Source organism: Juglans microcarpa x Juglans regia, chromosome 3S (assembly GCF_004785595.1).
Source record: "Juglans microcarpa x Juglans regia isolate MS1-56 chromosome 3S, Jm3101_v1.0, whole genome shotgun sequence".
NCBI lineage: Eukaryota > Viridiplantae > Streptophyta > Magnoliopsida > Fagales > Juglandaceae > Juglans > Juglans microcarpa x Juglans regia.
Window position 1 is genome coordinate 25,853,407 of NC_054599.1, and position 15,637 is coordinate 25,869,043.

Here is a 15,637-nt window from a genome sequence, read left to right on the forward strand (position 1 = left end):
CATCAAAGACACCTTTGCAATAAATTATGTGCATCGTCTCATTCTTGATTTGAAAAATACCGTAAAAGATAGAAAATTATATGAATAATTATTTTCATCAGCCACTATTCACCTCACATCCTATACCTTATGAAGAAAAAAAAACTTGTTAGGTGTGAGGTGTGAAAATGAATAGTGACTGATATATAGTAAATTCCAAATAAAATACATTATTTAAAATAAACTTATGAAGATTATAGTCCAAGAAAAAATATTTTTCCTTTATGTAGTAAGATATCATTTTGTCTTTTAACTGTTGACCATATATTGCTGTTAAATCTTATTTTCTTCCCCTTACAGTTGATAATAATTTAGTAAATGTGTCATTTTATTAAAAATATCTCAATCTTACATGATCTCAATTTAAATTAAATTTATAAAATAAATATTAAAAAAATAAATTGGAAGTTTGTTATCTAGTTGATTTTAATGGTCACTTTCATATATGGATCTCATTTACAAGATTTTTCTCTTTGAAAAAAGAAATTAATAATAAATAATGTGATCAGCTGACAAAAGGCCAAACAAGAAAAGAAAAAAAGTGGCCCAAAAGGAAGGTGACGTGGCCATAAAATGGTCACAGCAAAATTTGATGCAAGGAGGCTCATTCGTCCTTTACTAATAAATTTATGAACATAATTTTTCAATGAAAAAAAAGTCAAATTGTAGGTTTAGCTAGATATTTAAATAAATAAATAATAAATAAATAAAATATTATTATTATTTTAAAATTTAAAAAAAAAAATAGATTATTTATTATATTTTATATATAAATTTAAAAAAATTATAATGATAAGATGAGGCAAAGATGAAAAATTATAATGAAGTAAAGATGAAACATTTCCGTTATCTAAACCGGCCTTAACCGGAAAGCAATAAACTTTTTGGGCTCACAGATTGACTCGTCTAGTGGGTCCATCTGGCTGCCAACAAATGCTTGACGCGTGTACATGTTCATTAAATATACCGGAACTAAATGCTGCATTCTCGTGATAACGCTCCTCCATTTCAATTTTGGATTTAGAGATGAAGGAAGCTCACTCGACACTCGACAACCTCTTCTGTTAATCGCACGGTTTTATTGGTAAATAAAAAAAAAAGAACACATGAAGCAACGTTATTCTGGCTATAAGATTGGATGAATAACCGTTACTTTTTAGATGCAAATCGAAAAACATACAAACAAGAGCAAAGGGTCTGCTTGTCTGATGCTCTAAAGAGCAGGAAGAATCAGGTCAGAAAGTAGGAACGTCCTTTTCCCTCCAAGTCTAGGGGCCGTCATAATTGCTGCACAAACGGCCGGTCGAAAGGACGTATTGACATGCAGCTAGGAGCACTGAAGCAAAAGTTGTTAGAATGGAATAAACTGTATGTGTACTCGCACAGAGCCGTGTAGTAAAGGTCTTTCTCAAGCAGATGTCCGCCTCCCTAACTAGAATCTAGACTCAACTCGGTGGTTGGGTGGCTGGCTGGCTGGCTGGCTGGCTGGCTTTCTTCTCACAGCTGAATCATTAGCCTCGAACATGAATGAATGCCACCATACCCAGAATCGCATCACTAAGCAGGCATCACAATTACCGAGTTTATCACAAATGATCCAGGAAAATACTAATTTAAGCTGTTTACGAGCTTTTGGCATCGAATGCATTTACAAGAACACGTATATAATGCGACATTAAGTACGTACTATTTGAAGCACTAACACCGATAAACCATACATTCTACCCAAAATGCTACTTTCCTCGCCTCAGCTATTTTCTTGACCACTACCATCTTTGCAAAGTTAACTAGAAGCGTATATGCTTCTAATTATATGCTTATACTATGATTACTATCTGCCAATCCCCCCTCCTCCAACTCTTTGGTTCATATGGGAACTCCAAATCAAACGGTAATTCAGCCATGCAGAAGTTGCTACCCTGAGCAATAACCTAGATTCCGCACCAACAAGTGTTTCGAGATCATAAAATAAAACCTACTTCGCAATCTTCTGATTCATGTTGGAGTCGGGCTTCATAAGGCCCTCCAAGGCGCCCTTTCGGGCCCCATACTATTTTCAGAAGAAGCACGACAGGACAATTTTATGTCAAAGATTCTGACTTCTCCTCTGATCAAAGTAAATTGAAACTCATATCGGCATCTTGAGTGTAAGACAAGTGCAAGCACGTTAAAGATGCAACATGCTAAAAGAATATCTGCTTTACCAAGACCCCTTTGTCTCCTGTCAAGAGGATATGTGCATTTATCTGCTGGCATCACCATGGACCGAGAAATCCAATTAAAATGAATCAATCTCTTGCTTTTATATTTCTCTCAATGGTGGTTTAAACTACCCTCTCTTTCGTCTTCCACAGAATTTATGCTATAGAACCCAACAAAATCAGAACTGGTTCAGTGCATGATGTACGGCACGTCAATCAAGCTATGGTTCAACATACTGAAAACAAGTAAGGAGGTGTATTTCATATCAATGGGATGCCTCAACAATAGATTGCCTGTTGATTGATGAATAAAGGTTGCCAGACTTGCATGCACACGAAAGTCCTGTGTGAATGCCTAGCGGCTAGATATCATCTCATCCCCCAGTCCAGTTGCGTAATGAAGTGATCTAGCAACCAGTTATGATCTTTAACGCATCTTAAATTCAAATCCTAGTTCAAGATAGCAGGAGAGACATACATTTCAACACTACAAAGTGACAGGACACTAACACGTATAAAGAATCAATCAATAGATCATAAAATGGGCATGGTTTTGTAAACTTTCCGGTATTATCGTGACATCACAAACTATTGTCAAAACCAAGATAAAAGAACCAATCAATAGATCGTAAAATCAGAACAGTTTTTAAATTTTCGGATACGTACCCTTCCATACTAAAGGCATCCTCGTCTCAGCCTCAACTAGGTATATGGTGACTTCCAGAATGAATTGCAGCCTTCGATGTATTTCATAAATACTCCAACAAGATACTTGAAACTGCTCCGTATCAGCGACATCATGCTACTAACAGTTATATCAAGAGTGTTACGCATCAAATGCCCCGGATATTAACTTCTAACTGCTCAATCTTCTGAGCCAGATCATGCTTCCCGCAATTCTTCAACCCATCAGTAACCATATCGAAACACCGGGATATGGGCATCAAACCGAACTCCGTCATCTCCACCAAATAATTAGCAGCCTCCACAAACTTCCCTCCCCTCCCACACATCGTTATCAACATGGTATACACTGGCCTATTTGGTGGGTGCCCCTTTGCCTTCATATCACTAAAGAAGCAGAAGGCATCGTCGAACTGTCCTCTCCTACACATCGCCTTAATCACCGGCGCATACAAGCTCGGGAACGGTCTATGCCCGTCCTCAACTGAATCATTCAATAGCCTAAAGGCCTCGTCCACCTTCCCCACCTTCGATACTGCCGGTATCAGAATCTTATATGTATTGATATCCGGCGAAAGCCCTAATCTACACACTTCATTGTAAAGAGTAATGCAGAAGTCGACCTCACCGGACTTGCATATCGACTCGATTAGGGAGTTAAAGGTTACGACGTCGGGCACGAAGCCTTGCTTCGCCATTTTCGTCACCATATCCTTCGCCGACTCGAGATATCCTGCGTTTAACAGGCCCTCGATCAGGAGGTCGCGGCCGCGCACTGGGGGATTGAAACCCTTCCGGCTCATCTCGGCGAGGAACTCGAGTGCCTCTTTCATTTTACCGGCCGAGCACCACGCGTTCACGAGGATGGCGTATGTGCGCTTGTTGGGGACGAGCCCCTTGCGGATCATGCGGCGGATCAAGGCGTAGGCGCCGTGGAAGAGCTTGGCTTCGCAGAGGGAGAAGAGGAGGGAGTTGTAGATCTCGAGGGTATGGGGGCAATTCAGGGATTTTCCAGACTTGTTGAAGATCTCGACGGCTTGGTCTACGAGGCCATGCTTGCCGTACTGTTCGATCAGGAACGACACTGTTTCGGGGGAGGGGCAGAGGGAGAGAGAAATCATCTGATGGAGGAGCTTCCACATGGTCTGGTAATTCCGGGAGCAGGCTAGGGTTTTGACGAGCTCCTCGAACTCGATGGTGGTAGGGCGATAGTTGGGCTGGGTCCGAGCCCAGTTGAAGAAGCGATGGGACTCAGAGGGGGAGGAGGAGCAGGCGCGGAGGACGCGGAATACGAGCTCGGAGGTGACGCGGAGTTGGAGCTTGTTGAGGGTTCGCTCCAGGTAGAAGTCACGGCGGACGATGTTCGTAAGGTGGTGGATGGCGGCGAAGTAGTCGTCCTTGGTAGTGGAGGATACGGCGTCGTTTGGAGGTGCATCGTTGGTGGTGGTTAGGGTTTTAGGGGTTGAGTAGAGAAGGAGGAGGGGGGAGGGAGGGTTTGGGGTCTGCTGCTGGCCGGAAGGAGGAGTTTAGTCAGCTTTGTTGAATGACGAAAGAGCATTTGGACTATGGAGTGTTGAGCCGATTCGACAAGACCGAGCAACCGAGTGAGCGAGGGAAACGTCTAGCGAATTGCGAAGAGAGGTTAGACTTAAGGTTTCTCACATTATTTGTTTGTTTAATGCAGATACACGGTCCATGGCCCAATATAATAGCGACCAGCCCAGTAAAAACAATGAAAAGCCCAAATTAAGCATAAGGCGCATTTAGGAGGAGAAGGGCAAAGCAATTCTGCTATGTACAGTCGTGGTAGAGTCGGCATGCAATCGTATGGCCTGGCAAAACGTGATGTCAGCATCAATAAAAAATTAAAAAACAAAACAACGATAAGAAGAAGCATGCTCAGTTAAAGTTACGGCAAATCCGGTTCTCATTCTCCTAAATCCAGACTTTCTCTCACTTCAGTTTGCAAATCACTTTCTTCCGCTTTCAATTCGCTTATTACTTAATCTTCAGATCTCTTTCAGTTCACAAACCCGATTTCAAATCTTCCAAACCCAATTCGCAACTTTCTTCCAAGTTCCAGTTCGCAAATTGCCAAATACCTCGAACAATTTGCAAACCCGTATATTTTTTTCTAGTTTTAGTTCTAGAGCCAATTGATACATTCAAGATTTTGTAGATGGCCGAAGATAAACCACCACTGAATAATGTTATGGAATCTAACTTCTAATTTAATCCATAAAAAATTAGCTAAACAGATTATAAATATGAGTATAAATTGAAAAATACAGAAAAATAATTACAAGAAAAAAATTGTTTCTTTTGCTAGGAATGCAATTGCAGATTTCATAAATAAAATATTCAAAAGCCATCAAAGTCAAACTTTGGCAAAAATAGGAGAACGCACTTGTGGGGTTGGTGTAGAGTGGGTTGAGCAGGTTGGGAAGGGTGAGACAACTGAGAAGAAGAGAGGGAGTTCCAACTCAGTAGCACTGTTGATGATAATCCTCAACGGGTTTGTAGGGTTCAGCCCACCCTTGATAAGTGAAAATTTTAATGTTATTGCTCCCACCTAATTTGAGATGAAGAGGGAGAAAGAGAGGTTGAAGAAGAAGGGGGGAGGGGCTCTGTTTCTGAAATGCTGTCATTTTATTAAAGTGATGTGGTTTACGATTGCACGTGACGCTTGTCTTTATCTTTTTTCTTGAACTTAATTCAAAGGATTAATATTTACATCAGTTTATAGCCATGTGTTGCGGTAAAAAAAAAAAAAAAACATCTGCTGCGACTATAAACTGATATATAAAATAGTTCTAATTCAAAATAGTAACAAGGATCCAATGTCCGAAGAATCTCAATCACCAAAATCACAGGTCTAGAGACCTATAAATTTTTTTTTTCCCTTTTCACAATATAACTAACATGATATTGTTTGTAAAATTATTAGGTAACAACTGATCTACTGCGGTTCATAGTGTTTTGTCGTGTCATATTACTGTAACATGCATTGGTTGCAATTACTTTTTCGTCCTTTGCAAATAGCTGTAAGAACAACTTGTTCAGTTTCAGGAAATTTACTATACATTTTCAGTCTAAACTTCTTGTCTAGGTTCTTGAACAAAGCGTAGGCCGTAGATAGAGACTCGGGAAAGAGAACTTGATGCGGCCATTACAGCCGCTGCGCTGCTCGTGCTCGCTCTGAGAAACGACAAGGCTGAAGCAGCTCAGAAAGCTGCTGAATTACGTGCACAAGAGAGCTTGAGAACACCACAACTATGTTTTGTCCAAGTTTTTCCGTTTCACATATCAATTTCAAAAGTAATCTGAAGCTTTAATTATATCAATAATCACTTTATAGTTTCAATTTCAAGATATAGCAACGTTTGAAAATATGGACTCTTACTAAGAACCGTTGGATGGTTACCCAACTACAAAGCGGATTTCGAAAATAACCTCGTACTCGATCTCGATACTCCTTCATGTGCCTCACCCTAAATTTAAACGACGTGGTAACATCTTGACCGTGGATGAGGGACACGTGTCCTCATCCATCTTGGTCCGGTTCCAAGCCAAATCCAATTCCGTCTTGCCTAATTTGTAAGCTCTCTCTCTGTCTCTCTAATTTTTTTTTTTTTTACAATAATATACAGAAGAAAGAGAAGGACCGTACTCGGTGCTTTCAACAATGGAAGGGAAGTCATCGCGCCCCAACCTTAAGCGCTCTATCTATGACGTCCAAGACGACGCCGACGATGACAACAAACCTCCCGCGTAATCTCTCTACTCTCTCTCTCTCTCTCTCTCAACCCTAATCTCAGTTTTCAGTTTCCCTCCCTATTCCATCTTATTTATCATATCTGTTTCCTTCAATTACTATCATTTCTGTTTGTTTCTAGACATACACTCTTTATGGAAACTGCGTACTTTTGTAATTTTTATTTTGTTGTATCACAGTATCAGTTCATATGGCCCTTAATAGTTCCTATATTTCTTCGCCATCGTGTCGTTCATTTTTTCATTTTGTGGCTTCTTTCTTATTGTTAAATAAAACCGTACGGTCACGTGTAGTTGATGGAAATTTACAATTTATGGTCTTTCTCTCATAATATGGAAAAATGGAATCCCTTCATGTTTATTAAACAAACAGGGTATTAGTGTGCTTGATAATTGGGCCCTTAAGGGCATATATTCTTCTGGTATCCATTACCTAGTTTATTTTAATCTTTTATTGGTCCATATCAGTTTTGGAAATCTCTTTCCTTACCCGCCATTATGTCTTTAATTTTGCTGACTTTGGTGATGATTGGTTTCAAAGGCAAAAGAGGGTCAGGTTTCCGAAGGGTAAGAAGGTTAAGCCAGGAGATGAAGGGGTGGACAGAGGTCAAGCTGATGAAGCCCCGAGCGAGGTACCGAATCCTCGCCTTGCTGCTAAAGAGCGTGCAAAGCGTCGGAATCAGATCACTGCTGAACTGTTTACTGAAGAAAGTAGAGGCATAATTAATGATGTCACGGCAGCTGAAGTTGCTTACATGGTTTGTATTTTCCATTTTTTTTTCAACTCTAAGCTTGTCATCAATTGCTATGCTCATTATGCTGGTATGCTGTTTAGGTTATCAAGATGTGTCCTGACCAAACTGGCATTTTTATATATGGATTCCTTCATTATTGTGTCTCTTTGTCATTTATGTGTTTATTGCTACCAAACTGTTGTCACTTTACACCTCCTTTCAAGTCTCTATTATTCGATTGCATATTTTCCTCCCAAGTTTCCACAATTGGAATGTTATATTGTCTTCTTAATTGGAGATTGATATCTAGGCCTCCCCATTATGGCTAATGGACAGTTTTGTGTTTCTTCCCCTAATGAATCGTTTCTAGCATTCATATGACTCTCTTCAACTCTGGGATGAAGTTGGAATATGCATGTTTTTATTCTCAGAGTAGAGTTATAATCTGGAGTGATTATTTCTTGAATTGGCAGCATTCTTTAGAGTCAAGATGATTGCCAGATTCATCTGTTATTGGATCAATGGAAAGGATAGCCAATGATGGGGATATCTTTTGACAGGATAATGAGAACTTTGTTGAGGATGGGATTCAAATGGAACCCTTCAATCTAGAAAGAGAGAGGGAAGAAGGTTATTTTGATGCAGATGGAAATTTTGTTGAATATGTCAACGATAAGGAAATTAAGGTAAAGCATCTTATTCATGTAAAACATTTCCAGCAGCATTAAACAGGTTTAATTAGTTCCTATGGATTCTTGTAGGATGCGTGGCTTGATAGTGTTGACGTTGAACCAAAATATGCTGGAAAAGGCTCCATTGTGACAAGCAGTGAAGATGACGTCGATGAACTGTCTTCTGAAGATGTCGGAAAGATGAAGAGGCGTATCGTTGACCTACTTGAGCCAGGAGAAACGGTATATTACATGTTTAGGTGTATGTGTGGTTTTATTTAATTCTCTTCACAATTAAAATTACTTCTTTCTGTTGAAGAATCCTTGCAAAACAAAACTAGTTTGATCCTTAAATCTCTTTTTAATAGATATTTTGTTACTACGTATCGTTCCCTCAATATCATATACTCTTTTCTTCCCCATAAAGTGATCACAATGACATGTACTATGTATTGTATTGATGGTCTTTTGTATTGAATGTGCAGTGTGGTCTATAAATATATTGATACATGCAATGTTTATAAAGATAGTCTGGATTTAATTTTGATCTAATTGGCCACAAAGTCATTTATATAAGAATTTGCATTAGTGTAAATATAGTCTAAATTTGAGTGAAGGCTCATGCTTAGGTTTGCATTGGATTGGTACTTTTATTTATACATAAAGTTATGGACAGGCTTGAAAATAATCATGAAAAAGCTGTAAGGTATCTCATACGGATTCGTCTGTTTTCAAGACTCTAAACTCGGTATTACTAGCAGACCCAAATGGTTTATTTATTTTTCCAATTTAAAATCAATCTAAGATGTATTGAAATCAAATTGAAGTTTGGGTTCTCCTAAAATGTAGTTCATTGTTTTTTTTCTTTTATGAAGGGCTCCACCCCTGGGAGCCCGTAGTGTGGAATGAAACTCAGGATGTGCCCCTAGAGATACTTAAAGAATTCACTGACTCTGATTTACTATATTGTGTCTGGGCCGATCTCAACTGTCATTCAGTATTATATTTTTCGACTTGATTTTTTCAATTCAGCCATTGCCAAACAATGAGTTGCAGCATTATTTCATCACTGTGTTAATCACGAACAAATTAAGAGATGTGCATATTCATTTATGGATAAGGAAGTTAATTTTGCATCTCCTGTTAGGTTTTACAAGCTTTGAGAAGGTTAAAGGGGGCTTCAAACAACAGGAAGGAGAAGATGTCAGCTGAAACAAAGCTGGTATTTGACCAGCTCACTGAAGATGCAATGAAGCTGATGGAGAATGGTGAATATGGTAAAGTTAGTTACTCCATTGGGCTTGCTTTTTCAGCAATTTTGAGTATAGTCTACACTATCTATGTGTTCATATCAGCCCCTAGTCTCCTTAGTACTGAGAAAATATGTTTTTTTATTCAACTTTCTACAAGGAATCCAATTCTATTGGTTTTATTTGATTGCTTATCAGTGGGAGTTCTGTTCTGCAGATGTGTATCATGAAAAGCGGGAGGTTTTTGAGCGAGAGGCAGGTCAGTGTTTTAGTTCGTATTTAATTATTAAAAAAAGGGTGTACTTGGTATTCTTTCTTTCTTTCTGTTTTTTGGCTAGCCATATTTGTACCCTTTCTGTAAGTAGAGCATGCGTGTGTGTGGTTTCTTATTTTGGTTTACCATCTTATCTACTTCTGGTTGTCCAGATAATTCCATTTATCTTCCTGACACGTTAAAGAAGATTTTTCAATATTGATATGTACATCTGTATGGGTGCACATGTTTGTTTTCATGTCCTAGAATGTTTAGCTACCTGATGGGATCGGATATTTTCAATATCAATGTGGGATTCGCTTATGGTTTCCTCCCTGGATCCAACAGATTTGAGGAGTATTAAACTTGTACAGTTAGAGCATCTTTTCATTTTTTTAAATTCATAAAAGGAAGGTGTGTAACAGGACTTCCCTCTTGTTTTTATCATTTCATTATTCATTTTAATCTTTTCATCTCATTTCTTTTACATACGATTCTTTACAGAGAAGAGTCACTTTCTCTCTCTTTAATCACACTTTCATACATTTCTCTTGCGCAAAGGTAACAGAGCCTTCGTGGCTCAACGAGGCTCCAATGTACATTGTAGATACCTAACTGCTACCGAATATGGTGGAGGCGGTAGGCGGAGTGATCTAGTCATTCTGGAAGGGTACAAAGAGCTAGGTTGGGAGAAATTTTGTGTCAAGTTACGTATAGCTACTGCGATGTTTTTATCCATTGATGATGATGGGTCACGGCGGGAAAGCTAGGAGAAGACATCCGGTCATCAAAACATTAATTTGGAGGTGAAACAAACAGACCCAAGTACAACTGTGGTGGCAAGACGATCATATGCGGCAACTCTGAAGACACGTCACGCTTTGGCTACTCAATTTGATACCAAGGGCAAGAAGGGGAACAGTGAAAGTGGCTTCGAGACTATGCAAACCATGCAAGGTCAGAACCAGCAGGAGTCTGACTATGGCAATATGGCTTAAAGAGAGATGCTCAATCCATTAAAGGAGATGAAAAACCAACTTGTCAATATGGAGGCAGCGGTTGCTTTTTTATCTACGAAAATAGACTTGCTTTCAGTTGGAGGTAACAAGGTTGTAAGCCCAATAAGAGGGAATCCAAGATAGACTCAAATTCGTTAAAATCAGATAAAAGAAAACAGAAAGTCGGGTTCGGCCCAGTCCCTATAACCAGATCCAGAAGAGTGTGGAGGGTCAAAAGGAAAACAGGGTCATTCGAAGTGGGTTCTACGTCAGGTATCGACATAGAGACGGCCGAAATGGAATGCCCTTAGCCACGTGTCAGCATTCTCCCTGAAGAAACGATGGTACCCTCGTCGAACCTAAGTGTAACGTTGAGGCTTAAGGGAGATGTAGGGTCTGCCGAAGGGGCATAGAATGGATCGTCAGGGGGTGACGCATCTCCAGTTCCCGCCAAAGAAATGACAACACCCTCGTCGGTGGTGGGAATTTGTGGGTTTGCCGCCAACCCAGAACCTCCAATGGTGACCATGGCCTCACCATTCATGACAGAGAGAACTAATTTGTCGATATCTCTTCAGGCATCTTGTGAGAGTAACGAGGTTGTTGTTGGGGATGGTGTGGAGGAAATTTTGGGCTTGTCGTTGGTCCCTTGCGAGGAGGAATGTTTAGGGCCTGATGTTCAATTGGGAGTTGAGTTTGGGGAAGATGTTGTCCCTTGATATCTCTTCCTCTGTTAGCTAACTCGTCATCAGATTGGGTTATGCAAAAGGTTAACAAAATACAGCAATGTGTGGGGATTACATGTGGAGGATTTGACGACCAATTCACAGCACTACTCACTGCTATTGAGGCAGGTCGCCTATTGGAAACGAAATCGAGTTTTAAGAAGTGAAGAGAATTAAAGTGTCTTACTTGGGAAATCAACTACAACACTAAGGGAGGTAGTTCAAGTCATGGGAGGATTAGAGGGAGGGCATGAATGTAGATTTGGGTGCAGTATTAGTTTCGGGTGTAGTATGTTGTAGAATGTAGCTTCTAAGGGAGATTTGGGTGGTGTCTTAGTGTTTTGTGAAAACAAGAGGTTGGGGTAGTTACAGTTGCTTTGCTGAGGGGAGGAGCGTTTTGTCCCAATCAGGCTTGGTGTATACTGGTCATTAGGGGTACTCTATTATGGGCTACATTTTCTTTCTTGTATACACCCAATATACTTGGTTACGCCTATTGATATTAATAAATTTTTACCTATAAAAAAAAAAAAAGAAATAAGTTTGTGAAAAAGGTTGCATAGATATCACTTATTAACTACGCTGTTTTTTATTCATCTTTTTCAGAAGGTTATGAGAGGTTAGCCAAGGCAAGAGGGGAAGGCACATCAATAAGTGCTGGTCAGGGGGATTCTCATTATTCCAACATGGAGCAGGGCTTGCTGTCTGATGTAACAGATCCTGGAGTAGCCTCTAAAGTGCTCCCTGATCATGTTGTGGATACCTTGAACCCAAATGCACCTACTGCTGAAACATCAAGCAATGATGCCGATGCTTATGATATGTTCGCTGAGGATGATGAACATGCTACTGCCGAACCATTGTTTGGTGGCAGTAATGTGGTTTCTGATCCTAATACTGATACAGCAAACCAACCATCAGCAGACATCCTAAACGCTGATTCAGGAAGTAAGCTATATTATTTCTGTTATTCAGGCAGTAACCAAAAAAGAAAAGTTTGGTTTTTTTTTTTTTGTGTGTAGGGGATTATTGGTATACAGAAATTGCGATTACTTCATTGCTTGATGTGGTTTTTATTTTGCCTTCCCATTGCTTGGTCTGCAGGTGGAAGTTTGAATAGTGATTATGCATATGACGAGTCCTCTGGGTACTTTCTGTCCCCCTCCCTTCTGGAACTAGATTGTCTCTGATAATGTTATGCCATTGATGTTTTCGTCAGTTGTTTGCTTGTTGTATGTATGTCTTACTTAGTTGTTGAAATTTATGTAGTGGCATGATGAAATCCCACCTTCCCTAGTTATATTAGTGAAACTCTTCTTGGAGTTGGGGTGGGTTCAGGAGTTCAAATATGCACATGGCCCTTAGCAGAGTGAAAATATCTAGGCTTGGAAATGTCTAAAGCCAAGCCTGACTCTTGTCCTTGAGCTTGACTTTTTCTATCATGTGACAGGCTTAAGCTTGGCTCAAGTCTGGATTGAGCTCAGGCTTATTATTATGCCAGCCTTATTTCAGGCTCATATTTGTTTTTTTTTCCCTCAAATTTAAGGGGACCAAGCTTGGTCATCCCGAGTAATGCTACTATGCAGTCATACCATCTGCTTCAATTATTTCAGTCCTAAGAAGGTCATTGCAGCCCTATATTCTTTATTTCTTCCCTTTCTTGGTTGTAAAAGCATGAAATTTTAAATGCAAGCAATGACAAGGCTTTTAATTACTTTGTTTCTTGGTTGTATATTGATAATTGTTGCTCGTTTCTTTATATACATATCGACATGTATTCAATTAGTGGAGCTTTCTTTATCCAAATTTATTCTGCTTTGGTTAATTTGATCTTGGCTGTTTCAACCCTTTAGGTACTACTATAGCAGCAGTTTGGGGTATTATTATGACCCATCTACAGGACTTTTTTGTTCTGCAGCAACAGGGCAATGGTAATAGACATGCATATACTGGTTTACTTTTCCTAACTGGTTTTCTGTGATTGCCCTCAAAACAAAAGCTTCCCTTTCCTTTATATGTAGGTATTCATATAATGAGGAGACAGGCACATATGATGTTCATCAGGTTGCATCCAATGGGAACTAACGAAGGAGAGAATTTTACTTTTTCATTTTGGACTTTGTACCGTTCATGGAGCTTAGAGTTAGCTGTGAAATTGGATAGATAGGTTGGGAACCGAAACCAGTTCTCCTTGAATGGAAACGCATCTTTAATTATCGATTTTCTTGCGCTAGGTCACGCTATCTTATGTTGTGTCAAGACAACATCAAGTTAGCTGTTTATATTGTGGCTAGATATTGCTGTCTTCCGTTTTCGGGTGATTACTTGGAGGCTTCGAATGGTTTTTCCGTTCAGATCAGTGGATTATCAGTTTTGGTTGATCCAAAACCATCCCTGAATTCTTTCTTATCTTGTTGATGCCGTTTATATCAGCAATCACTTGAACTTTTAAATATGGCTTCTTGGCCTTCTATTAAGATCAAACGCCGATGGCTTGCAGTTATAAAGACATTGCCCTAAAAAAAGGAAAAACCTTGAGGCCGGTTGGGTATAAGTATCGTTTTCACACTCACCTATGAAAAATAAACACGCATGTAACTTATAGAGATTACCCCCCTCCCAACCCTTCCTCCCCTGAATTTCTTTCTCCTCTCTGAATTTCTTCCTCTCCTCTCCGATTCGAACCCATCTTCTTCCCCTTCAAGAAAACCTTTTAAAGCCATCGTCTTCTGCCCTTGACACTGCTATAGGAATCGACGTGAAAGTGTGGCGATCTTCACCAGGATCTCCACCCACTAACACATCTCTACTAATGTCTTTTGTTAATGCTTCCATTCTCTGTAAGGAATGCTCTATTCATCTTTATTCTTACATCCATTCACCTTTTTGAGCTCTTAAATTCACAACAGTAGCATCCTTTTTCCCAAAATAGAAACCGACTTAAACCAAGTCTTAAACAAGATAATCAAGAATTTTCATTGTCTAAGAGCTCAAGATGATCTGATTTTGGTGTAATAGGAGTAAGGTATATTAAGGCAAATTGATTGGTTTTGCATGGCCTTAGAAAGAAAGGAGAACTCTTCATAAATTCTAAATCAAAGATTTGATATCTGTCAGCCATCAATATAGTCTAAAAGGGTCCTTTTCCCCAAAATAGAAACCGACTTAAATCAAGTCTTAAACAAGATAATCAAGAATTTTCACCGGCTAAGAGCTCAAGATGATCTGATTTTGGTGTAATAGGAGTAAGGTATATTAAGGCAAATTGATTGGTTTTGCATGGCCTTAGAAAGAAATGAGAACTCTTCATAAATTCTAAATCAAAGATTTGATATCTGTCAGCCATCAATATAGTCTAAAAGTGTAATATCATGGTTTTGCAGAAATTTCACTTCCGGTGAAATCTTGTAGCAAGCATGTCTTTTTCAAAAATTCTTAAGAGCAGAATTTTCAAAGTTAAAATGACAATTTCTTTTCAATGCTTGGGCAAGAATCCCGCTTGGGCAACGATGGTTCTGCATTCAATCCGTGACCTTGGGCAACGATGGTATAGTGTTTTCACAGACCTTGGGCAAAATCTCACTTGACTTCAGGGGAGTAGGGACATTCGTCGATTGGAACTCGGGTGCAAGGACTTTTTTTTAGGCGTTGTTTGTCAATTCAATTCAGTGCAGATGGAGGAGGGAGAGGGAGTGAAAGAAATTAAGGATCACCACTTGTATGCGGGTGCAAGAAGAAATTTGTTAGGACGCCTACGTGGCTCTTCATGATTAATGGGTGTGAAAACAGTCTTGACACCCAACCGGCTCGGAGTACCTCTAAAAAAATTCATCTAAGAGTTCGACAGTGTTCACTGTTTAACATGTCAATTGCGGGAGAACAGGCATGTAAGCTTATGCTTTTGGCCTATAAAATTCGAGCGCCTATTAATTCACCGCTGATATTGACCATTTTATAAAGCACTTTGACGATCATCCGAGCCAGATTATCTGCAGAGTGACTATTTTCGTCAAACTCCAAATGATACCCTTCGGCAAATTTGCCTTCTGTAATTTAACTTACTTCTCTATTTCACTTTAATGTATACATGATATAAAAACCAATTTTATTGTAGCTGAGATTCTATGGGTTAATGACACTGCAAAAAACAAAATCTTACTGCACGTGAGTTCAGACTTTCACTACTAAACTGGCTTTGATTGATCCTGTAAATCAAGATTTCAATAGGGATGATTTGGCTCAGCTTTGAATCTCTTTTTTTTTTTACCTTTCATGATGAACTTGGTTCAGGCTTGAATCTAATCAGAT

At 39.4% G+C, this 15,637-nt stretch overlaps 2 protein-coding genes across 3 annotated transcripts; one reads left to right on the top strand and one right to left on the bottom strand.

Annotated features, from left to right (window-relative positions):
- Positions 1–2,753: 2,753 nt before the first annotated feature.
- Positions 2,754–4,608, bottom strand: LOC121258864 (pentatricopeptide repeat-containing protein At5g18390, mitochondrial). Its single transcript, XM_041160394.1, has one exon. The coding sequence runs from the start codon at positions 4,064–4,066 to the stop codon at positions 3,074–3,076; it is 993 nt and encodes a 330-aa protein (XP_041016328.1). The 5' UTR covers positions 4,067–4,608; the 3' UTR covers positions 2,754–3,073.
- A 1,923-nt stretch (positions 4,609–6,531) lies between these two features.
- Positions 6,532–13,725, top strand: LOC121258863 (CD2 antigen cytoplasmic tail-binding protein 2). Of its 2 annotated transcripts, none has more exons than XM_041160392.1 (10): positions 6,532–6,695; positions 7,240–7,456; positions 7,993–8,118; positions 8,194–8,346; positions 9,251–9,380; positions 9,571–9,612; positions 11,936–12,277; positions 12,434–12,476; positions 13,183–13,260; positions 13,351–13,725. In XM_041160392.1, the coding sequence occupies exons 1-10, from the start codon at positions 6,610–6,612 to the stop codon at positions 13,412–13,414; spliced, it is 1,281 nt and encodes a 426-aa protein (XP_041016326.1). In that variant the 5' UTR covers positions 6,532–6,609; the 3' UTR covers positions 13,415–13,725. The 2 variants fall into 2 exon arrangements, with proteins under 2 accessions (XP_041016326.1, XP_041016327.1); XM_041160393.1 differs by having other exon boundaries at positions 6,540–6,695; positions 11,936–12,274.
- The last annotated feature ends 1,912 nt before the right edge of the window (positions 13,726–15,637 follow it).

What these genes read in the sequence shown, in the direction of transcription:
- LOC121258864 (XM_041160394.1), bottom strand. Translation starts at nt 4,066, where the DNA reads ATGTGGAAGCTCCTCCATCAGATGATTTCTCTCTCCCTCTGCCCCTCC.
- LOC121258863 (XM_041160392.1), top strand. Translation starts at nt 6,610, where the DNA reads ATGGAAGGGAAGTCATCGCGCCCCAACCTTAAGCGCTCTATCTATGAC. An exon ending in CAGCTGAAGTTGCTTACATG is followed by an intron (nt 7,457 to 7,992) that starts GTTTGTATTTTC and finishes ATCTTTTGACAG; the next exon opens with GATAATGAGAACTTTGTTGA. An exon ending in GATGGAGAATGGTGAATATG is followed by an intron (nt 9,381 to 9,570) that starts GTAAAGTTAGTT and finishes TCTGTTCTGCAG; the next exon opens with ATGTGTATCATGAAAAGCGG.